Source organism: Tamandua tetradactyla, chromosome 4, assembly GCF_023851605.1.
Source record: "Tamandua tetradactyla isolate mTamTet1 chromosome 4, mTamTet1.pri, whole genome shotgun sequence".
NCBI classification, from domain to species: Eukaryota; Metazoa; Chordata; class Mammalia; order Pilosa; family Myrmecophagidae; genus Tamandua; species Tamandua tetradactyla.
The window spans coordinates 15,003,722-15,030,064 of NC_135330.1; the positions used below are offsets into that span (position 1 = coordinate 15,003,722).

The window sequence follows — 26,343 nt, forward strand, 5'->3', positions numbered from 1 at the left end:
GGCCTATGTTTTAGATATTAACACCATGAGTTTCCTAGTTATATTTAGTTCCATTTAGTGAGGTCACACAGTATTTTTCCTTTTGTGGCTGACATTTCACTCAACAGTGTCCTCAGGCATCACACAGTTCATTTAGCCACATATATCGTAACTTCATTTTTTCTTACAGCTGCATAATATTCTGTTTTATGTATGTATATATCATATTTTGTTTATCCGTTCATTGGATGATGGAAACCTGGGTTGTTTCCATCTTTTGGAAATTGTAAATAATGCTGCTGTGAACATTGGTGTGGAAATGTGTGTTCACATCCCTGCCTTCAGATCTTCTGAGTATATGCCTCGTAGTTGGATTGCTGGATCATGTGAGCAATTCTATACTTAGCTTTCTGAGGAACCAACAAACTGTCTTCCATATCAGCTGCACCATTCTACATTTCCACCAACAGTGAACAAGTGTTCCTATTTCCCCACATCCTCTCCAATGCTTGCAGTTTTCTGTTTTTTAATAGTAGCTATTCTAGTTGGTATGAAATGATTTCTCATTGGGTTTTGGGTTTGCATTTCCCTAATAGCTAGTGATGTTGAACATCTTTTCATGTGCTTTTTAGCCATCTGTATATCCTCTTTGGAAAAATGTCTGTTCGTGACTTTTGCCATTTTTTAAATGAGTTGTCTCTTTATTTTGAGTTGTAGGATCTCTTTATATATTCTTGAATATGTAAGAGAGGGGTTCACTTTTATTCTTTTTGACATGTATATCCAGTATTCCTAGTACCGTTTGTTGAAGAGGCTGCTTTGTTGGGTGGACTTGACAGTCTTCTCAGCCTTTGAGTCTTTCTGAGATTACTTAGATTACTCATTCTGAACTATTAATTTGAGTCCATTGGCCAATATATCTATCTTTATGCCAATACTGTACTGTTTTTATCACTGTAACTTTGTCATATGCTTCAAAATTAGGAAGTAAAAGTCCTCCAACTTCATTTTTCTTTTTCAAGATGTTTTTGGCTTTTCAGGGCCTTTTACCCTTCCAAAAATTTTTGATAATTGGCTTTTCCAATTTTGCAAAGTTAAGCTTTTGGGATTTTGATACGGATTGTGTTGGATCTGTAAATCTGTTTGGGTAGAATTGACGTCTTAACAGTATTTAGTCTTCCAATGCATGAACACAGAATTCCCTTCCACTTTCTTATGCCTTCTTTCATTCCTTTTAGCAATGTTTTATAGTTTTCTAAATACAGGTCCTGCATATCCTTTGCTAAGTTTACTTCTAGTTATTTTATTCTTTTACATTATTGGGACATGGGATTATATTAAGTGGAAACTTTTGTAACATATCCAAAATGGAATTTTTTTCCTGATTTCCTCCTTGGGTTGCTCATTTATGGTGTATAGAAACATTACTGAGTTTTGCATGTTGATCTTGTATCCCACCATTCTTATTGGAATGGTTGGTAGAAGTCACCTGTGAAGCCATCTTGTTCTGGGCTTTTCTTTGATTTTTGATGACTCTTTCAATCTCCTTACTTGTGGTTGGTTTGTTGAGATCTTCTGTTTCTTCTGGAGTCAGTGTGGGTTGTTTATGTGTTTCTAGAAGATTGTCCATTTCAACTAAGTGTCTAGTTTGTTGGCATACAGTTGTTTGTAGTATCTTCTTATACTCTTTTTTTTTAATTGTATTTGTATGGGGTCAATAGTAACGCCCCTCCTCTCATTTCTGATTTTATTTAATTGCATCTTCCCTCCCCCCACCCTCATCAGTCTAGCTTGTCAATTTTGTTGATAATGGCTTGTCAATTTTGTTCTTCTCAAAGAACCAACTTTCGGTTTTGTAGAATCTCTCTGTTGTTGTTCTCAGTTTCATTTATTTATGCTCCAGTCTTTCTTTCTGCTTGCTTTGGAATTAGTTTGCGGATGTTTTCTTGTTCCTCTGAGTATGTAGTTAGGTCTTTGATTTTGGCTCTTTCTTCCTTTTCAATTTAGGCCTATACATTTCCCTTTTAATACCACCTTTGCTACATCCCAGAAGCTTTGATTTTGTTTTCTAATTTTCATTCATCTCAAGATATTTACTGATTTTTCTTGCAATTTGTTCTTTGTCTCACTGATTAAGAGTGTATTAACCTCCGTACATGTGTGCATTTTTCAGTGCTCCAACTATTCTTTAATTCCAGCGTCATTCTCTTGTGATCAGAAAAAGTGCTTTGTGTAATTTCCTTCTTTTTATATTTATTAGGGCCTGTTTTATGACCCAGCATGTGGTCCATCCTGGAGAATGATCCATGAGCACTTGAGAATAATGTATATCCTGCTATTTTGGGGTACATTGTTCTCTATATTTGTGTTAGATATAGTTTATTTATCTAATTATTAAAGTTCTCTTTATTGATCTTCTGTCTAGAAGTGCTATCTATTGATGTGAATATTGTATTGAAGTGTCCAGCTATACTGTAGATATGTCTGGTTCTCCCTTCAGTTATGCTAGTGTTTGCTTCATATATTTTGGGGTCTGGTTAGGTGCATATATAATTATGATTATTATTCTTGGGGAATTTCCCTCTTTTATTAGTATATAATGCCCTTATTTGCTTCTGATAACAGCTTTGCATTTAAAGTCCATTTTGTAGGATATTAGCATAGCTATACCAGCTTTTTGGGGGGCTATGTTTGTGTGGAATGTCTTTTTCCAGCCTTTCCTTTTAATCTATTTGTATCCTTTTGTCTGAGGTGAGTCTGTTGTAGACAGCATGTATTTTTGTCTATTATGCCTGTCTGTGTCTTTTGTTTGTGCATTTAATTTATTGACATACAATGTAATTTCTGTAAAGGCTGTACTTAACTATGTTATCCTTTTTTGTATGTCCTATCTTATTTTTATATCTCTTTTTACCCTTTTAGTTACTATTACTGGTAATCTTTATTTCTACACTCTCTTCCAAACATCTTGCTCCTGCCCTTTCCTTTCAGCCCGTAGGACTCCCATTATTATTTCTTATAGGGCAGGGCTCTTGTCAACAAACTCTCCGATTCTGCTTATCTGTGGGTATCTTAAACTCTCCCTCATTTTTGAAGGACAGTTTTGCCAGATAGAAAATTAATTGGCTGGCAGTTTTTCTCTTTCAGTATTTCAAATGTATCATACCACTGTCTTCTCATCACCATGGTTTCTGATGAAAAATAGGTGCTTAGTTTTATTGGGCATGCATCCTTGTGTGTAATGAATTGCTTTTTTTCTTTTATCTTTGGCACTTGACATTTTGATCAGTAGGTGTCTTGAGTACATCTATTCAGGTTTAGTTGGTTTGGCGTACATTGCCTTTCATAAGATTTGGAAATTTCTTGGCCATTATTTCCTCAAATATTCTTTCTCCCCTCTTTCCCGTCTCTTCTCCTTCTGGGACACCCATGACTCAAATGTTTGTGTGCTTCATGTTCTCAGTCAGTTCCCAGGGACCCTGCTTATTTTTTCCTATTCTTTATCTTTTTTTTTTTTTATCTGTTTGAATTCGGGTGCTTTGTCTTCTAGCTTGCTGATCCTTTCTTCTGCTTATTTATATCTGCTGTTGTGTGCCTCTAGTGTCTTTTTAATTTCATCTATTGTGCCTTTCATTCCCATATGCTCTGTTTTGTTTTTGTTTTTGTTTTTTGCATGCTTTCAGATTCTTCTTTATGCTTACCCAGTGTCTTTGTCCTTTTAGCCATCTTGTTGAATCTGTTTAAGAGGTTGTTTGAACATCTTTGGTTAGTTCTTCCAAATTCTGTATTTCCTCTGACTTTTTATTTGCTCCTTTGACTGGGCTGTATTTTCCTGTTTCTTAATTTTGGCTCATTATTTTTTGCTAATGTCGGCATCAAATTATTTTGGTGAATTTACTCCGAAGGTCAATTTCTCTCACTTGTTAAATGTTTGTTATTGATTGGGTTTCTGTTAATGCTCTTCTTTTACACCTGGTTCAACAGTATCACCTAACCAGGACTGGGCCAGGGACCCATAAAGGGACAAACAGCAGTTCCCCTGGGTTCCAGGGTAAAGATGTCTAAAAGCCTTTAATTTTGTCCCCAAGGGTGCAGTTCCATCGCTTGCCAGCAGATGTCACTCCTTGGCAACCTATTCCCCGCAGCCCACAGAGGGTAGGCACCAGACAGTGGCATAAGGGTGGGAGCTTTGAACCGGCAGGTGGTCCCAGCAGTCCAGATTCACTGGCCAAAAGCTGGCACAGTGCTTGATCATGTCCTACCCTCTTCTTGGGAGAGTGGACCTCCACTGCCCTTCCAGTCTGGAGCTGCCCACCAGAGACTGGAGAACCAGAACATTCTGCCCTTAGTGTGGGAAATGGGCATCAAAACTGATGATGATCATCGTCTTAAATTCCTTTACTGTTCCAGATTTCTGTACTTAAAAGTTACATAGTTACCTAGATAGTTTTTTACTTAACAAGGAATTATTTTAGATGTTTTAAGTTTTATTTGGTAATAAATATAAAGACTTAAAAACTCTCTGGATAAAAATTGTTCCATAAGCTTTAAACAGTAGCTTCAATAGTATAAATATTGTGACTGCAACCCTTTGCTACCTTTTTTCTCTGTTTCTTGCAAATATTGGTGGAATTTTTTCTGTATTCTTTTTCTACGTTTTATGCTGTGAGGGACAAGTACAAAATGTTTAAACCGATTACCTGTATATTCTACAGCTCACCCTAATAGTTCTACTAGGGGCTCATCTAGAACTAAAGAAATTTGACATACTATGAGGTTGCTGTTCCATGGAGAAGTAATACTCACCTTTTGCCTAAAATAATTAAGAGGTGATATGAAAAGATGTCTCCTAGAAATTTATTTTTCTGAACTTCATGAAGTGATGAATGTGTTCAGTAAGAAACCAGGTAAATCAAATATAATAATTTGCATTTTAATGCCAAATCATTGCATTATACTGTCCAGAGACCAAATAGTTAGTATGGTAGGAAGAATAAAATGTTATTTATGAATATAGTTTCTGTTTTTACTGAAGAAAGACCATTACTTGAATATAATCCTATGGTTGTAAAAAATTTATGTGGTTCCTTCTGAGTTAGTGGGTTATTTTTTCAGAATCTTACTTGAATGTCAGTGCTCACAACCATTTGATAGGTTTCCAGAGCATACCTAGAGCCGTATTTCCCAGTAGAACATTTAGCTTGTTCTGAGAGCAAAGATCCAAAACTTAGAGAAAAAAATTCAAAAGCAAAACAACACTATATACATATATAAAGAAGTCCTATAGAAAAAGGGGCATTAGCTTTGAAACTTGCTAAAGACCTCTTATCTACATGGAGTATATGTTCATGAGGAGCACGCACTTGAGTGCTGTTTGGTGTGACCTGGTGTTCCAGTGCAGGGCTTTGTACATCTTATTTTCTTCAGCGCTTCACTGTTAATCAGTTATACATGTCAGCATGTGTAGATGTCACACTGGAGCATGAGCTCCCACTTGAAGATAATTCTCACATTGTTCTAAGAGCTTCCATAGATACCTTAACATAATGACTTCTATTTCTTATATGCATCTGTTTAACAGCTGGGTTCTGATGAAGAGAGTAAACAAGTTTTAGTTAGTGTGATTTATGCCAGTTAAAGTTCTGATATTCGTATTTATGAGGAGGAACATAGTTCCTAATTGAGTGTTCTAAACTTTCTGTTTTTATCCTACCTTATGTTTGTTTGTTCGTTTGCTTCCTACCAGCTAAGGAAGTTTTTAATTTAAATAGGGCAGGCCATGGTGGTTCAGCAGGCAGAGTTCTCGCCTGCCATACCAGAGACCCAGGTTTGGTTTCCTGGTGCCTGCCCATGCCAAAAAAAAGTTTAAACATCTTTTGCCTAAACATAATAACTTAAGCCTCCTGAAATGAGTGCACATCATGTTCTATTAATCTAAGACCCCCTTTAACAATAAAAGAAAGATTCATCCATTCACTTACTCATTAAAATTTTTTAATAAGCTTTATTACTTTCCCAGAATATTCTAGCACCATGGATACTGAAACATTAAGCTTCTTATCTCTTGGGAATCATCTTTGTAATGGCCAAACCTAAATTCCTTTTATTCTTTGTATAATTCTTCATACTATCAATATAGACTGGTAATAATATTAGTTTTAGCGGAATTTGATTCTTTTGGGAAAAGAGTGCATTCAGTTGTAGGCAAGATTATAAAGGTTAAAAAGAGCTTCTCTAGGAATACAGGTAAATAATAATCATTATGTTAGAATAGCCACAAACTGACCAGAGCTGTGTGTAGTCGTTTCTATTAAATTATGTCTAGAAGTTAGAAAGCAATGATATGAAATGAAATGACCATTAGTTGGGAGAATTGACTGTTTCTTATAAAATAAGAAAATATTAAAATAACTAAAATCAGAAATGAAAAGGGAGACATTAGTACCAATCCCAAGAAATAAGAAAGACTATAAAAGGATACTATAAACACTTTATGGCAATAAATTAGAAACCCACATGAAATGGACAAATTCTTAAAACATATAAACTGCCTAATTAAAAAGAAACAGAAAATTTCAATGAACCAGTAATTAGTAGAGCTTGAATCAGTAATCAAAAACTTCCCAACAAAGAAAAGCCCAGGACTAGATGGCTTCACAGGTATTATACCAAATATTGCAAGAAGAATTAACACTATTCCTGCTCAAACTCTTCCAAAAAATTGAAGAGAAATGCACACTTCCTAATTTATTCTACAAGGACAACATCGTGCTCATACCAAACAAAGCTGGATAAAGAGACCACAAGAAAAGTAAATTACAGGCCAATATCTCTTATGAATATAGATGCAAAGATCCTCAACAAAATATTAGCAAACCAAATCCAGCAACACATTAAAAGAATTACACACCATAATCAAGTGGGATTTATCCAATCTAGGTATGCAAAAGTGGTTCAACCTAAGAAAATGAATTAACATAATATACATTAACAGAATGAATGAAAAAATTACATATAATCATCTCAGTTGATGCAAAAAAGGCATTTGACAAAATTCAGCATGCTTTCATGGCAAAAACACTTACAAAAATAGGGATAAAGGGAAACTTCCTCAACATGGAAATGTGCTTATATGAAAAACCTACAGCTAACATTGTACTCAGTGGTGAAAGACTGAATGCTTTCCTTCTAAGATCTAGAACAAGACAAGGGTGCCCACTGTCATCACCATTACTCAACATTGTACTGGAAGTTCTAGCCAGAGCAATTAGGCAAGTAAAAGAAATGAAAGACATCTAGATTGAAAAGAAAGAAGTAAAACTTTCCCTATTTGCAGATAAGATTATCCTATATACAGAAAGTCCTAAGGCATATACAACAAAACTATTAAAGCTAATGAGTGAATTTAGCAAAGTGGTAGGGTACAAAACCCCAAAGTCAGTAGGGTTTCTATACACTAGTAATGAACAATCAGAAGAAGAAATCAAGAAAAAAAATAGCACCTAGAACATTCAAATATCTAGTAAGATTCAAATAAGTATGTAAAGGACTTATATGCAGAAAAGTACAAAACATTGCTAAAAGATATCAAGAAGAAGTAAATAAGTGGAAGAACATTTCATGCTCATGGATTGGAAGGCTAAATATTGCTAAGCTATCAATTCTACCCCAAAGTGATTTACAGATTCAGTGCAATCACAATCAAAACTCCGACCACCTTCTCTGCAGAAATGGAAAAATCAGTTATTAAATTTATGTGGAAGAGTAAAGGGCTGCAAATAACCAAAGCCATCTTAAAAAAGGAGAATGAAGTTGGAAGACTCACACTTCCTAATCTTAAAACTTATTACAAAGTCACAGAAATCAAAACAGCATGGTATTGGCACAAGGACAGGCATAAAGACCGATAGAATCAAATTGAGATTTCAGAAATCAACCCCCACATTTATAGACAGCTGATTTTGGGCAAGGGGACTAAGACCACTCAATTGGAAAAGAATAGTCTCTTCAACAAATGGTTCTAGGGAAACTGGATCTTCATACACAAAAGAGTGAAGTAGATTCCTACCTCATACCATATACAAAAATCCATTCACAATGGATCAAAGACCTAAATATTAAGAGCCAGAGTTATAAAACTCCTAGAAGAAATCACAGGGAAGCATCTTCATGACCTCGTGTTAAGCAGTGGTTTCTTAGGCTTTATACCCAAAGCAGAAGCAAGAAGAGAAAAAAGATAAACGGAACCTCCTCAAAATTAAAACTTTTATACATCAAATGATTTTATCATGAAAATAAAACAACAACCTACACAATGGTAACAAATATTTGGAAACCACATCTGATAAAGTTTTAATGTACAGAATATATAAAGAAATCTAACAACAACCACAAAGACAAACAACCCAATTACAAAATGGACAACAGTCATGAATAGCCATTTCTCCAAAGAAAGTGTACAAATGGCTAAAAAGCACATGAAAATATACTTAACGTCATTAGCCATCAAGGAGATACCACTTCACTCTTACTAGAATAGCTACTATTTATAGACAAAACAAACAAAAACAAGTGTTGGAGAGGAGGTGGAGAAACAGGAACACTGATTCATTGTTAGTAGGACTGTAAAATGGTGTAGCCACTGTGGAAAACAAAAACTTGGCAATCCCACTTTTAGGTATATAGTACCTCATACTCAAAAGAATTGGAAGCAAGGGCTTAACCACAAATTTGTACACCAGTGTTCATAGCAGTTTTATTCAGTTGTGAAAAGATGGAAAAGTGACCCAAGTGTCCATTAACTGATGACTGGATAAACAAAATGTGATATATATATATATATATATATATATATATATATATATATACAATGGAGTATTATTTAACTGTAAAAAGGAACAAAGTTCTGATACATATGACAACATAGATGAACCATGGAGACATCATGTTGAGTGAATAAGCCAGACACAAAGGGACATGTGCTGTATTATCTCACTGATATGAAATAATTAGCATATGCAAACTCATTGAGTCAGAATTAGAATATAGATTACCAGAGGACGAGGAGAGGGTAGGGAATAGGGAGTTAATGCTTGAAGGGTGCACAGTTTCTACACGTCTTCCCAAACAGAAGCTATGCACCCTTCCAGCATTAACTTTTGGTGATGGATGAATTTACTTTTGGTGATGCGTGTGGTGATGGTAACATTGTGAACACAGTCACCAGCACTGAATTATATATTTGAATGTGGTCAAAAGGGAAATTTTAGATTGTTTATATGTCACTAGAATTAAAATTTTTTAAATTCCAGGGGACTACATAACAAATATGGCGACCCTAAGCTAAACCATGGAATATAGTTAATAATACAATTATAAAATGTGCTTTTATCACTTGCAACAAATATTCCACACTAATGCAGGGTGTAACTAGTTGGGTGGAATATGGAACCATGTATTTTATGCACCATTTTTCTGTATACTCACAACTTCTATAATAATAATAACAATAATAATAATGATTAAATATGCATCAGATATGACACCAAAAGCACAAGTGAAACAAAAATGTAGATAAATTGAACTTCCTAAGAGTGAAAACTTTTGTACTTCAAAGGGTACCATTTAGAGAGAGAAAAACAGCTCACAGAATGTTAGAATATATTTGCATATCATCTACCAATAAGGAACTTTATCCCAAATTTATAAAGAAATCATATAACTCAATCATGAAAGACAAATAGCCCAAGTTAAAATGGGCAAAGGATTTGAATAGGTTTTTCTCCAAAGAAGGTATGCAAATGGCCATAGCACATGAAAAGACACTCAACTCATCCATTAATAGAAATTAAAACTGAGAAATGTTTGAAATATTTACCTAGTAATTCATTTGAGAAGAACAATAATAAACCAATTACATTTTAAAATAAATTTTAAAAAATAATTATTTTCTCCAAAGCAAAAAAATATTTTTTTTAGTAAGCTGAGTGGCATTGTTTTGTAGTTTTTCAATCTCTGGTATCTGATTTAATGGAAGATAGCAGGTTTCTCTTCTGTTACCACATTCAGTCTGTTGCAGTATGTTGTTTTGGTTAAAATATGTAGAGAAAACCCACCCTTATGCAGATATGTAGTTGGAAAAGGGAGAAGTTTAGTAACAGCATTTTCAGATAATTGTGAATATTTTTTGATACTGTATAAATATCAACAAGTGGTATTTTCTTAAAAGAGTAGTTGTAAAATGGGATGTGAAGTTAAATCACTATAGCATTAAAACCTATTGACCTGTCTTTCACTTTGAATGGAACTTTTATCCATGTATGATTTTGCAGTGTCATGCACTGGTCATTTGGGAAATATTTGTTCACTGAGTTATGCAGATCTTCTATATATTAACACATTCCATTATACAATATAAAAAAATTACATTCATTAATATCATTACCAATTACATTTAAAAAATCATGTTCATGGTGGCAGATAGATGTTTTTCAAAATTCTGAATTTCACTTGAAGGTTTAAATTTTATCACTTGAAGTAAAATATTGTCATCAGTTATATTCTTTGAAGTGAAGATTTACTTTATTCATTTTTGGGAAAATGTCTGCTGGTTACCCAAGTCAGAATAACAATAGTTGGCCAGTCATTCTTTCAAGTAAAAATGGTATTCCATGAGAAAAAGTGGCTATTTCAGCTCACAACTCAGTCACTTAAGTGCTTTGTCTTGAGACAGCCATCAAGCTTCAGTATACAGACTGTATTTTGTATACTTCCCTTTCCATCACAGAGAATATTAATACATTTAATAAAGTTAATAAATATCCTTCATCAAGGACATTCTAAAGTGAACTTGGCTTGTACAATTATTTTATTCAATTCATTTTTTCCATGAGTGTGTGGAAGTGAAGAATACAATGACCACTAGTATAGTTTGGTGCTACCATCTACATTCATACTAAGGACAAGCAGTTGCAAATTTCAACACAGTGAAAAGGATAAATAATATCTTAGTATTATGAAAATAGTTTGGCTTGCAGATCTGTTAATAGGGTCTCTGGGACCCTTGCCTCCTTGGGCAAAAAGCTAGTTAAAAAGCTAATGTAATAGCCCTCCTTTAGCAAATTTATTTATATTATGAATTATTTTTGGATATCTACTATATGAGAGATTAATAGGTACTGGGGATTCAGTAATAAACAAAACAGATTAAAATATCTGTCATTATGAAGCTTACTTTTAAAGGATACAAAGAGACATGAGAGTTATAGGGCAGCCGAGAAAGTCCTAGCTGAGAAGACTTAAAGGGGATGAGGGTATGTGCAATACACATATTTAGGGGGAAAGTATTCCCAAGCAAGCAGCAAGTGCAAAGGCCTTGAAGCAGAAACAGGCCTTTTTCTTGAAGCTCAGCACATGTGAAAAACAAGAAAGGAGACTGGGTTTTACTTAAAGTTTGAGTGATTTGAGCCAGACATATATTTCAAGTCATGGGATTAGATGAAAATGGCAAGAAAGGATTGGATTTGAACCCTAAGAAACACCAATATTTAATGTGGAATTTAATGTGGAGGGATGAAAACTAAAGGAGTTTGGGGAGGAAAAATTGAAAGTGTTAAATGCTGCAGAAAGAAAGTAGGCTAAAAATGGAAAGGAACAAGTGAGTTTGACAATTAGAGTATAATATTTCAGGAGGGTGATGGTGATAAGCCAATTTTAGTACTTTGTGAATGAAATGGGAAATAAGGGGGTACATTGATTTATGGCTAAATCTGTTATATTTTATATACCTGAGAGAATGCCATGTTAATCTAATTTAAATAAATGCTTTTAGAAATTGTCAGTTGTCAGTTCAGAAGTTGACCAGCAATATCAAGTGTGTCAGAAACGAAATTCCTGTACTGTGCCAGTTATGGTTCTAGGATTATAAACAACACTGCTGTGAATAATCTAAATCTCTCTGAGTCTTTATTCACAGATTCCAGTGTTTGAACTTCAAGGGAATATCTGATTGGCCAAATTTAGGTCAAACTAGCTACCAGAGAACTAAGAGAAATGTCTCTTGCTTCAGCTTCTGTAGTTAGAGATATTTTTTTGCACAAAAACTCTCTTAATGATAATATCTCCAAGTAGATATTTGAATGCTGGATCGCCCCAAACCAGCATTTCTCTAAGTAATATAAACACCGAGTACCAAATCTTAAAACTTGGGAGAAATTAATTTGAGATTCACGTGACCAAAATGAAAATTATTTGGTGAGCTCAGAGCAATCATCCCTGGCTTGCCTTACCAATATTAAATATCAAGTGTATCAAATTAAAAACTTGACTTTGATTGTTCCTACTTTATACCTTATAGTATAGGCCCTTAAATGTCCTCCTCTCTTCTCAGCTCTTCTTGGGGCCCCTACTCCTTACATTATGATTCATGACATCAGTCTAATGAAGCCACAAGAAGCAGGTGGATGCAACACGATTGCACCTAACAGTAGGACCACATTTCTAGGGATGGGATTCATCTCAACTAGACCTGAATATGTAATAGGAAGAGCTGTGACTGTTTGGAGGGGGCTAGAGAAAATGTTGTAGGCCAGAGAACAAACTGGGCTGCGGTTGGGGTAAACTGTTTCAGGCCACAGCAGAAGCTAGGCTAGTTATGAGGCTAGCTCAGGGACTGAGAGGAGTGAGAGACAGGGCAGTGAGGGAAGCAGAGGAAGGCATGTTTTATACATAGTGTCTGCCCAAGTTCTTCGGATAACCAGGCCAGTGAGAATTTTCTTCTTGGTACTAGGACTTACTTTGGTTTTTAAAGGTGTTATTCTTCCAGACCATGATGAATTCTCCACAGCGGAAAAGACCCCTCATCTGTATAATTCAAATAAAACTTACTTTTTGCTTGCCCTTTTTATTGGTAGATTTTAGCATGATAACACATCCAAAAGAAATGCAAATCCAACACCTTAACAAAGTTTGATAAGTAATGTAAGCCTTTAATGACATCTCTTGAAGATACTGCAAAAGGAATATTAAATCTAACAACAGACAGCAAAATGCCCTAAGATTTTGATCTTCCCCAACCTTCCCTCCCTCCTCACACATATATATTAGGGACACACTACCTCCCCGTTCTCTTTCTGTTACACTCTTCCAACTTCCAGACCTTTGTTCTTCTCTGATAGCTTCATACCTTTTTTGATACAAACCAATTTAGCTTCTTCTGCTCTCTGCCTACTACTTAACTCTTAACTCTGCTCTCTGCCTGTTACCCACCCCCCCTCACTACCTGCACTCCACCAACCCAACACACACACCGTCTAGCAGCACTGGGGGGAGAAATCTCCTTGGACGAGGCATGGGTTCGGGTGGAGACTTTGAATACTTGTGCTTCAATTATTATCCCCCTATCATTTTTTCTTTATTTTTATTATTTTTTTTATTTTGTACCCTCCCATCATTTTTTAAATTAAATGTGGTGAAACATGGGGGATGTCTTCTTTTCTTGGTTGAATTTATAGAAAGTATCTGTGACAATTGGTATATAAAAGGGATAATGAGAGATTGTGATGGAGAGAGGCCAGTAGGGACCAAGTTATAAAGAGTTTTCATTTCTAGGCCAAAGAATTTGGATAAGTTACAAGTGCTTCTCACACTGTTTTATTCAGCAATGAAGTTCAAGGGAATAAACCGAGACAACACAGTCTGGGTGTTTCTTATGTCAGCATCCATGCTGGTGCTACCCATGTCAATATTTCAAGACCTTCCCTGACAGACCTCAAACTTTTTTATTCTTTTTAAAAAGAAATTATCACACACTTAAAATAGGGGTTTTTTTTGGTCTTACTACAACAAAGGTTTATTTCTGATTCATATACAGACGAGGAAGTTTCCTCCATGTGGCAACTCAGTGATCCAGGTTGATGAAGGCTCCATCTATTCTGAGGCTGCACCAAATGGGCACTTGGCCTTCTCCCTCAGTAGCTGAATTGATAAAGAGAGTTGAAGGGTCTCTTTAATTTCATAGCACTGACTGTTCAATGCTTCAGCCCAGAGGAAATATATTATTTCTGCTTGCATTTTATGGGCCAGAATGAATTACATGCCCAGATTCAAGAGGAACAGGGAATTGTACCCCCATATTCTTCAGAAGTAGAGGAGAACCAGATGGTAATGAAATATAATAGCACTTTCTCCATGCCAGTCACTCTTCTAAGTGCTTTGTAATATTAACTTATTTAATCCTTATAAACAATCCATGCAACAGGTATCATTATTGTTCCTGTTTTGCAGATGAGAAAATGAGAGCACGAAGAGATCAAAGGGTTTGCTGTAGATCACACAGACATTAGGTGATGGAGGCAGAATTCAAGCCTAAGCAGCCTAACTTCAGAGTCCAGCCTCTTAATCTCTGTCTATACCATGTTGATCTGTGCTTTTCAAAGTGGGGTCCTGGATTTGTCTACATCACAATCACCTGCGGTACTTGTTAAAAAATGCAAAATTTTGGCTTCACCCCAGACTTACTATTCCAGAATTTGGGAGGTGGGAGTGGGGGAGGGGGCAGGAGAACTTGGTTCTTTGTACTAGAAAGTGTTGTGGGTGATTCTTTCTCATCTCTGTCCTGTTAAGAACTTCTGTTTTAAAGGATCTGCTGCTGTCAGAGTGTCTGCTTCTGATACTTGGCTTCCTTTGATCATAGGATTAAATGCTTCTGAAGGATACCCAATTGTTACAGAAATTAAAATTAATATTATTGTATTTTAGTTTGACTTTTTTTTTTTTTTGCATAGGCACTGGGAATTGAACCCAGGTCTCTGGCATGGCAGGCGAGAACTCTGCCTGCTGAGCCACCGTGGCACACCCTTAGTTTGACTTTTAAGCCATTAATACCTGAAATTTGGATGAAATCCTTTCTAGGACAATACATGACCAAACAATAAAAATGAAAATTTTACTTATTTCCTATAGATACAATGTATCTCAAAAATGCATTTTAAGACCTAATGGAAACTGAGATCTTATTGATCCATTTATGAAATAATGAAGAGAAGCGAATTAGGTTCTGAAAAGTATATCCTATGTGATGTGAAAAGAAAACTCTTCTGGATTGTAAAACAGGTCTATATAGTATTATACCTCCATCCTTAACAAGGACTACAACTGGCAATAAACTCAGCTTCCAGTGTGAACAAGTGTCCAATTTGGCTATTTTGCTAACCCAACAGTTCAAAAGATGAATCGGATTATTACTGATTGTGGTTAAAATATTAGGGGCGTTAAAAGAAATGCTGTAGTTTGTCTGTCAAGAAAGACCAATCTTTCCTAAAATGTACCCCAGGACTAATTTACCATCTTTTCGATTTCTATGTGTAAAACTAAGATTAAGAAATGCTTTGGAAAGAAGAGGATCAAGGACTGTAGTGAAGCCTTGGGAAATATCCAGATACTAAGGATCATGCAAAGAGAGATAACTTTAGAAACTTGAGTTAAGTGGGACCCCTCTTCTGCCCCCTCCAGAAAGTTGTAGTATCGCTGAATATGAAGGAATCAGTTAGAATATCTTCCTCTGATGTTGTGAACCATTGATTGTAAACCATGTATGGAATGTTTGTATATTAAGATTTATCAATAAAAAAAAGAAAAAAGAGTATCTCCCTCTGTTCCCTTCCCATCCTGCCATGCTTCTTACATACATGTAGCATTTGAGACTTGCTCTCATACAGATTTGCCCTCTTCCTGTAGTCTTTGCCTAGAACTTTAAAAAAGTAATTTTTTGTCTCAAACCAACATTCTTTCCCTTTATTTCCAACAAAAGTAAAATATTTTTCTTATATATCTCAGATTTTGTTCTTGAAGTCTTTCCTAATACTTCTTTTCTCCTGAAACTTGTTGACTCAGTTCACTGCGGCCACGGACCCTCTCCCCCATTCCCTCAAGGTTTGTTTTGGTAGCACATCTGTAAGATACAATTTAATCTTTAGGAAATTCACTTCCTACTAGTAGACCCCAGTAAAGTGAACTTTCTAAACTGTAACATTTGAACTTTCTAAACTTTAACTTTTAAACATTATGTCTGACAAAGTCTTAGATGATTAAACTCTATGCAATTAATGTTTTTTTTCCCCTTTTTTAATAAGACATTTTTGTTTTGCCACACTATTGGCATTCAACAAATGATGATTGATAACAGTTTCAGGGTCCTAATTTATTTCCCTAAATCACACTCTGCCTAGTCTTTGAAAAAGCTCTTTTATAGTTGTAAAAGCTTTGAACTTTGACTAAATCAAGCTATTGAATGAAGTAATAAAAAGTTAGGGCCAAAGACACCATGGTCCTATTCCTCTCCAAACCGTTTTGTCTAAGAGCTTTCTCTTAGTAAACAATGCTGACCTGGTTTAGAAACAATTTCCCTGAAACTCTCAGCAAGAGAGAAGAATGATTTTGAAGCTACTGTCTTCATCTTGTGAAAGTATTTACAAGAAACCTTTTTGACCAAAAAACTCAAAATTAACTCTATTTTTTAAAAAAAGATAGGTTTATCTAGCTATTAGGTTGAACCTTATAAAATTGTCCACATTTGACCCACACAAATGGCAATTTGAATAATTGAACTTAATATTTTTATGTGAATAAAAGGGAAGAATAGGTCAGTTTAGCAGGTGTGGGGGCTTCCTGCAGTGTTTGATTTGGGAACCATGTCTTAAAGCAAAACTTGAGCTTATACTAATTAGAATTTCAAGCTGGGTTTTCCCCTGGTGACCTAGCCAGCATTATCAGGTTTGAATTGTGTCAAGATTTTCATCTTGTCAAAATGCAAGTCTTGGCTCACTCTTAGGCCATCTGTTGTACACTAATAGTTTTGATTTATTCTTCCTCTGGCTGTCATTCGTGCTAATGGTGCAGATGCAAACTTTACATTTAATTTTATTGGCCTGTAATTTTATTGCATACGTTAGTGGCACAAATACTGCATTCATTTTCGCTATTTATATTAACTATTTCTAGTTTTGGGATGAGTAATGTGCTTTGCTTATGTTTTTACTATTTTGGGAAGCCCTACATCATAGACTTTTTAATAGACTTTTTAAATGATTACATTCTACTCAGTTTTACTACCAATTTTTTTTTTTTGCAATTTTTATTTTCCGGATATGCCACTATGTGCAAAAGTCTGTGTATTTTAATGATTTCAAGTTTCCTAATTGCCTTTAATTTTAAATTGCTTTAATGAATGGACACATTTGGCTTTTAATCAACAGTTGGAATAGCTACTAGAAAACAACATTGGTTCAGAATGCTGTGAGCGTAGATAAATAATTTTGAAAAGCCTCCTGGTAATTGCTGCTTTGGCCCTCCTTTTTTTAAGGTCAGCGTTCTCATCAGTTTGGCAGCTCGAAGGATAGCTGGTGGATGAAACAGTTGATAGTAGAAAGCAAAAGCTCTCTAGGATAGGAACATAGATTGGACTATATTTATAAAATTTAATTCAAAAACTATATTTGAAATAAGGGTAAGATGCTATTTTTATCTTTTATCTGGTTTTCTCTCTGATCTGGATGACAATTTCCTATTTTGGAAGACCAATCCCTTTTTCGAAATCCACCATTAAGAGACCATTATTGTTAAGATAGCCCTGATATACAGAAGTTCTTTACTACAGAGGTTCATGTAATGCAAGTGAAAGTTTTTCAGAGTCTTGACTGCAGCTTGCTGCACACTGTGTTCTTTCATCCCTAGAGGCATCATTAAATATTAAATATGTGCCTTTCTATCAAAGATAAGAGGCTCCATCTGTGAGTCAGTTTCCTAATACAGGAGAAGCCATTTATCCAGTACAATTGGGACGAGTAAATGTTCAAATTGCTTAAGCAGGAATCCTTTTATAAAAAAGGTACATACATACATACATACATCTACATTTTAATGATTTTGTTTTATATTATTCTTTTATTTTATTTATGTTATAAAGGTGCATTCATTTTTGATGAAGGGGCAATGCTGTTTCTTTGAATCCTCATATACTATTTAGAGTTCCATGTTGCCTTTCTTGCATAAGCTGTACTCACAGTGCCTCAAAATTACACAGATACACTAATAAATAGTTAGCAAAAGTAATTTTGGAGAAAAACACAACTGTAGTCATGAACCTTGTGTGCTGTGAGCATAAGTTTTACAAGGGCAGTGGGAAGGGTCATTTAATTTAGTAAGTCAGTTTATGGAGAGGTCAGTTAAGAGACTTTCTACTGAGCATGGATGTGTAGAACAAACAATTGGCAATACTTAGTAGGACCTTAATTTTATTGTAAACTATCACCATAACCTTCAGCTGAGCAAAATTGGTACCGTTCTTTTACGTCGGTCTCCAACACTGTTGCTTTTTTAAAAAGAAGAAACAATTTTGGATGCTGTGTTATGTACTAATCTTTTGTCTTTTTTCTAAGAAAGTGGCTTGGAAGAGGGAATTGGGAAAACTATATAAAAATAGGATATTTTCTCACACACGATATTGCATAACATTTGGAAACTGATACTTTGTTTTCACAGTGAAATGTTTTGGTATTTCCTTCCCAATATTTCTCAAACTTCTTCTGGGAAGAAGAGTGACATCCACTGATTATAATATTTGTACTTACAGTTTCATCCCTAAAAATATCCCATGGCATCTCTGGTCTCAAAATTAGTGACAGAATTTTCAGGAGTCCATTTGAAGGTTTCTGAAAATTAGTGACAGAATTTGGAATCACAGCACCAAAATATTTTGTATTTATTTTACTGTAACATCCTTTTTCTACTTTTTCTTTTTAAGTGGTTTTACCTTTGTTGTAGTTGAATTACTGTTAATGGATTTAATAGGAAGGAAAGAGTTTTGTTCAAATTCATTAAATTGTTCCTCTACCTTTCCAGGGTTGAATTTCCTCTACCAGTTTCTAAATAAGTATTAGTTAAAAATGGAGGGAAAACCAGGTAAGAAGGCTAAATATATTAGATATGGGTTTGTTTTTTTATGCTATTAAAACTTACTAAAGTTGTCCCTGATTACTTTAACCCTTATTGAGATTCCCCTTCACCAAATATCTGTATTTTTTTTTTTACAAATTTATAACATAACTAATAATTGTGTTTAGGTCTGACTATAAATGACAGAAAACCCAAAATAAGAATGGCTTAAACAAGTTAGAATTTTCTCTCTCTCATGGATAAGTTCCAGGGATCTTTTATGGCAGCTTGATAAAATCAGGATCCCAGGCTCCTGGGTCATCAGGATCCTGAGCTTCTTCTGTCTTGTTCCATAATCCCCAACTTGCACTTTCCATCTTATGGTCCAAGATGGCCACTTCAGTTCTAGCCATCATATCTGCATTCTAGAAAGCAGGGAGAAGGAAAGAGAAAAAAGGTTGTGTCCACCACCTCTACCTTGAAGAAGTTGCACAAACCATTTCTCCTTACAGCCCATTGACCAGAACCTAGTTTCACATATAGCCTTACCTGGTTGAAAAGGAGGCTAGGAATATAGTCTTTATTCTGGATGGTTTTGTGCTCAGCTAAATATAATAGGCCCTATTTCTATTCTAATTTAAGGAAAAAAGGAGATCAGATACTAGGGACAAATAGCTATTTTTGCCACAATTAACATTGTTTCCCCAACACAATAAAACCTGGATTTATATTCATTGAAATAAAATATGGGTTGGAGGGCCAAGGTGGCAGCTTAGGAGTGGGATTTAGTTTGTTTTACAGAGCAGCTAATAAATAGCCAGGAACAGTACAGAACAACTGCTGGGGCCCCATCAGTGACCGGACACACAGCATACCCTGGTCTGGACAAGCTGGACCGGCTGCGAGCCCACCCAGAACCGTGAGTCCCCAAAGCCATGGCGGCTGGTGCCCCTCGCCAACAGGCTGCTTCCCAGAGGGGAAAGAAAAGAGATTTTACTAGCAGCAGGGGCTGAGCATAACCAAGCTCCAATTGTGGAATTAATTTACAAATTCTTACTACTAAAAATAGGCCCCCAGCTCAGCTGAATCTCAAGTAAAAGCTGATGTTGCTGGTTTTTACCCCAACAAAAGAGGGTGGACTTGAAGCCAGTCCAGCTTGTCCAGACTCAGGTATGCTGTGTGTCCAGTCACTGACGTGGCCCCAGCAGTTGTTCTTCTGGGCCCTGAAGGAGAGGAGGGGGCACATAGGACTTGGAGATACACAAAGCAACTTACCAACTTAAGGTCTTGATTGTCACACCTGAGGAATGGGGGCCCTGCTCTGAAAAGAATTTTTCTTTTTCTTTTTTTTGTGGCTGTGTTTCTACGGCTTGAAACTCTGCAATAAAAGACGTAGTCTGGCAGAATGGATTAAAAGACAGGACCCATCTATATGCTGTCTGTACTCAAAGGACATGAGGGCAAGGACACAAATGGACATTTACACACCAATGTTTATAGCAGCATTATTTACAATTACCAAGAGATGGAAGTAGCAAAATGTTCATCACTAGACGGTTGGCTAAACAAACTGGCATTTATATAAGATGGAATATTATGCGGCTGTAAGACAGAAGAAAGTTATGAAGCATGTAACAACATGAATTGACCTTAAGGCTTTATGCTGAGTGTGATTAGCCAGAAACAAAAGGACAAATACTGTATGGTCTCACTGATATAAACTGACATTAGTGAATAAACTTGGAATATTTTGTTGGTAACAGAGACCATCAGGAGATAGAAATAGGGTAAGATATTGGGTAATTGGAGCTGAAGGGATACAGATTGTGCAACAGGACTGAATATAAAACTCAGAAATGGACAGCACAATATTACCTAACTATAATGCAATTATGTTAAAACACTGAATGAAGTTGAACGTGAGAATGATATAGGGAGAAGGGCTGGGGGCACAAATGAAATCAGAAAGAAAGATAAGACAACAAAGATTGAAATGGTATAATCTAGGATTGTCTAGAGTGTATAATGACAGTGACTAAATGTACAAATTTTTAAAATGTTTTTGCATGAGAAAGAACAAAGGAATGTCATTACTGCAGGGTGCTGAAAATAGATAGTAATTAATATTTTAAAATTTCAACTTATGTGTGAGACTAAAGCAAAAAATGTTTATTTGGTATAAGATTTATATTTTGACTAGTGCATTTCCTAATATAACTTATGTGGATAGCTTGGTTGAATAACATAAGTACATGGAACCTTGGATAAGACATGAGATTTTGTTGGTTTGTCCAGCTAGATGCCCCAATGAATCCCAGAGTGATTTGATCAGTGAGCAAAAAAGTATATGCAAAGTCCCCTTTGGGGAATGGTGAGAATGAGGGAAAACTCAACTTCCCCAAGTTGAATTCTTGATATTCTCACAAGCAGTGTGGGCAACCAAAGCTATAGGCTGAGCCCCCAGTCTTGGGGTTTGTTCACATGAAACTTAACCCCACAGGGGATAGGTCAAGCCTATTTAAAATTAGGCCTAAGGGTCACCCCCAAGAGAACCTCTTTTGTTGCTCAGATGTGGCCTCTCTCTCCAGCCAACACAGCAAGCAAACTCACCACCCTCCCCCTGTCTACGTGGGCCATGACTCCCAGGGGTGTGGATCTTCCTGGCAACATGGGACAGAAATCCCAGAGTGAGCTGAGATTCAGCATCAAGGGATTGAGAAAAACTCTAGAATGAGCTGAGACCCAGCATCAAGGGATTGAGAAAACCCTCTCCACCAAAAGGGGAAAGAGTGAAATGAGACAAAGTGTCAATGACTGAGAGATTCCAAACAGAGTTGAGAGGTTATCCTGGAGGTTATTCTTACACATTAAGTAGATATCATCTTGTTAACCAAGATGTAATGGAGAGGCTGGAGGGAATTGCCTGAAAATGTAGAGTTGTATTCCAGTAGCCATGTTTCTTTTTTTTTTTTATTAATTAAAGGAAAAAAAGAAATTAACACAACATTTAGAAATCATTCCATTCTACATATGCAATCAGTAATTCTTAACATCATCACATAGATGCATGATCATCATTTCTTAGTACATTTGCATCGATTTAGGAAAAGAACTAGCTCTTGATGATGATTGTATAATGATATAGCTTTCACAATGTGACTGTGTGATTATGAAAACCTTGTGTCTGATGCTCCTTTTATGTACCTTGTCAACAGATGAGTAGAACATATGGAATAAAAATAAATAATAGGGGGAACAAATGTTAAAACAAATTTAGTTCGAAATGCTAGTGATCAATGAAAGGGAGGGGTAAGGGGTATGGTTTGTAAAAAAAAAAAAAAAAAAAGAGTTTATCTGGACTTTGTGCCTTCCCCAGGAGAGGGGTGGGGCCCAGTTAAGGTGGAATCCCTCTGGGAATTCAGACCCCAGGCTCTGAGAGGCTTCATAGGAAAGTTTTTCAACCTTCTGGGTCTCACCGTAAGGGAAAACTGACACAGGTGACTCAAATCAAAACCACAATGAGCTGTCCTCTCACACCCACCAGAATGGCCATTATCAATAAAACAGAAGGCAAGTGCTGGAGAGCATGTGGAGAAAGAGGCACACTTATCCACTATTGGTGGGAATGTCAAATGGTCAAATTGCTGTGGAAGGCAGTTTGGCGGTTCCTCAGGAAGCTAAGTATAGAATTGCCATATGACCCGGCAATACTATTGCTAGGTATCTACTCAGAGGACATGAGGGCAAGGACACAAACGGACATTTGCACACCAATGTTAACAGCAGCATTATTTACAATTGCCAAGAGATGGAAACAGCCCAAATGTCCATCACCAGATGAGTGGCTAAACAAGCTGTGGTATATATATATATACACGTAATGGAATATTATGCAGCTGTAAGACAGAATAAAGTTATGAAGTATGTAACAACATAGATGGACCTTAAGGACATTATGCTGAGTGAGAATAGCCAGAAACAAAAGGACAAATACTGTATAGCCTCACTGATATGAACTAACATTAGTGAATGAACTTGGAAAATTTCAGTTAAGAACAGAGACCATCAGGAGATAGAAATAGGGTAGATACTGGGTAATTAGAGCTAAAAGGATACAGATTGTACAACAGGACTGATTGTAAACATTCAAAAATGGATTGCATAATACTACTTAACTGTAATACAATAATGTTAGTACACTGAGTGAAGTTGAATGTGAGAATGATAGAGGAAAGAGGATTGGGGGCACAAAATGAAATTGAAGGAAAAAGACAAGAAAGACTGCGATGGTATAATCTAGGAATGCCTAGAGTGTACAATGATAGTGACTAAATGTACAAATGTAAAAATGTTTTTGCATGAGGAAGAACAAAGGAATGTCAATACTGCAGAGTGTTGAAAATAGATGGTAATTCATATTTTAAAACTTCAACTTACATGTGAGGCTAAAGCAAAAAATGTTTATTTGATACAAAATTTATATTTTGACTAGTGCATTTCCTAATATAACTTATGTGGACAGTTTAATTGAATACCATAAGTATAGGGAACCTTGAGTAGGGCATCAGATTTTGTAGGTTTGTCCAGAGTGATGCCTCAGTAAATCCCAGAATGATTTGAACAGTGACTAAAAACATGTTTACAAAGTCCCCTTGGGGGAATGGCAAGAAAGGGAGAAAATTCAACTTCCCCATATGAAGAATTCCTGGTATTCTCGCAAGCAGTGGAGACAATCAAAGCGATAGGCCAAGCCCTCAGTCTTGGGGTTTGTTTATATGAAACTTATCCCTGTAAAGGATAGGCTAAGCCTACTTAAAATTAGGTCTAAGAGTCACCCCTAGAGAACATCTTTTGTTACTCAGATGTGACCTCTCTCTCTCTCTCAGCCAACACAGCAAGCAAACTCACTGCTCTCGCCTCTCTCCATGGGACATGACTCCCAGGGGTGTAAATGTTCCTGGCAGCATGGGGCAGAAATCCTAGAATGACCTGGGACTCAGTATCAAGAGATTGAGAAAACCTTCTTGGCCAAAAGGGAAAAGAGAGAAATGAGATAAAATGAAATGTCAGTGGCTGAGAGATTTCTGACAGAGTCGAGAGGTTATCCTGAAGGTTTTTCTTATGCATTAAATAGATATCACCTTTTTAGTTAAGGTATAATGGAGAGGCTGAAGGAAAGTGCCTGAAAATTTAGAGCTGTGTTCCAGTAGCCATGTTTCTCAAAGATGATTGTATAATGATATAACTTTCGCAATGTGACTATGTGATTGTGAAAATCTTGCATCTGATGCTCCTTTTATCTTCCTTATGGACAAATAAGTAAAACATATGGATTAAAAATAAATAAATAATAAGGGGACAAATGTTAAAATAAATGTAGTAAATTGAAATGCTAGTGATCAATGAAAGGAAGAGGAAAAGGGTATGGTATTTATGAATTTTTTCTTTTTTTTATTTCTTTTTCTGAATTAATGTAATGTTCTAAGAAATAATCGTGATGATGAATATACAACTATGTGATGATATTGTGAGTTATTGATTATATATCAAGAATGGAATGATCATATGGTAAGAATGTTTGTGTTTGTATGTTGTATTTAAGAATGAATGAATGAATGAATGAATGAAATATGCCCTGTAGGCCAGTTCCAAATTCATGGCAGGACATTGTGTTCAGGAAATGTTTTTTTAATGTATAGTAAGAAATCAGTAAATATGTGTTAATTGATTAAAGCTCCTTTCTTTCTAAAATGTCACTAATGGGACTGATGATATATTCAAAAAAAAGAGTGAGGTGAACATTTGGAGAGGAAAACTGATTTAAGATTCATTGTTGTGACATGTGATTTGAAGAAATAAAGGTAAATGTTAAATGAAGCAACTAATTGTCTCCCAAATAGTTATTTTTCAATGTATGGTAAGTACTTTTGGAGGCTATAGTATACCATCCTTGGTTCCCTGCATTTTTTCTCTTGGTGCCTCTTGATAAATGCTTGAAATTATAGGCTTTCTACCCAGTTTGTATTCCTTAATTAAAGGTAAGACAGGTAGTTATTTTTTAATGTACGGTAAGTGCTTTTGGAGGCTATAGTATGCCATCTTTGGTTCCCTACATTTCTGATCTTGGGACCTTTTGATAAATGCTTGAAATTATAGGCTTTCTACCCAGTTTGTATTCCTTAATTAGAGGTAAGACAGGGTAACTGCAGTAATTTGTATACCTTTAAGATCTGATTCTTCTTTTTCATAAATAGCATGATTTTTGGCTTCCTGCTACAAAAGTAACGGTTTTGTTTGAAATTCATGAAGAGACAGAGTAGGAGACATTATGTTAAGAAAAATCATGCTTTAAAACAATGTTTAATATGGCATCTAGACCTCAGCAGGAAACTCAGAATTAAGTCTAAACCTGATCTTAACCCATGACCAATGGAATTTAAGCATGTTTATTTTTACAGTAGCTTTAATTTGGGTCTTGCAAGATATGCTGGTTTGTTTTCTCATTCAATTTTAGAGACTTTTATGATTTTTATGGCATGAAGAAGCAAATTGTGTATTTTCTTGATTGTAATGTGGTATCTCATGAAGTTATCTCAGAAATGTGTGAGCTTTGTGTCTAACCACACACTTTTTTTTGAAGAAACTCCCGCACTGCGATGCTGGAATTCCAACAGGGCAGCTCCATTCATCTTCCTCCCCACCTCCATTTAAAAACAAACAAGCAAAACAACATGTTCTCACAGAAATAATTGTCTTGAATTACACAAAGCTTGAGCAGTTACTGGAAATATTTCCTACACAATTCTGTTCTTGTACACCAGTTTCAATTTGTTTTTCACATTCTAGATTCTTTTCTTAGCTTTGCTAATAATTGCTTTCTGTATTCATGTTGATTTTGAACTGTTGCATTGAATTTTTGTTACTCTGTCAAGTCCTACTTTTTGACAAGTCCTACCATATAGGTTTGTTGAATGAATGATTAAGTAAATGAACAAAGGAACAAAAAAAGAAGGTAAAGCAGTTTAAACTCAGGTTCAGCTTTATCTCAGTTTAATGATTTTTCCCTTAAATTGAAATACTAATGTGTTTAGTTTCTTATTTATTTATTTGCATGACAATTTCTGTGTTTTTGCTAGGAAGAAGGGGTATTATTAAAAACAGTGATTAATATTAAAGTGATAAGTCACTTATATTTATCTTTGAAATGTCTACAAATACATATACATTTTCCAAACATTCACACTCCCTGTTTTCTGAAGCTTGGCTCATACTTACTTTTAGTATTTGTCTGGTTGGAAACCAGAAATCTCAAGTGCCTATGGTCACTTATGGATCCTCAGATGTTGGCAATATTACATTGAAAACTATATAATTGTGCTAGATATGGATTTATAAATTTTTAAACTCTTCCATAAATGGTAAGCTTTTTAAAGG

The 26,343-nt window shown here is 35.6% G+C and overlaps 1 protein-coding gene across 4 annotated transcripts in view; it reads left to right on the plus strand.

The window, feature by feature from the left end:
- ATF6 (activating transcription factor 6) overlaps positions 1-26,343 on the plus strand; it is a 276,390-nt gene that overhangs the window by 167,113 nt on the left and 82,934 nt on the right. Inside the window, exon 15 of one of the 4 annotated variants that reach the window (XM_077156703.1) lies at positions 14,263-16,107. The exons of the other annotated variants lie outside the window; for them this stretch is intronic. Within the exon in view, the coding sequence (XP_077012818.1) occupies positions 14,263-14,274 (12 nt within the window). The 3' untranslated portion in view covers positions 14,275-16,107. Of the gene's footprint in view, positions 1-14,262; positions 16,108-26,343 lie in introns of those variants that run through there. 4 annotated transcript variants of the gene reach the window in all.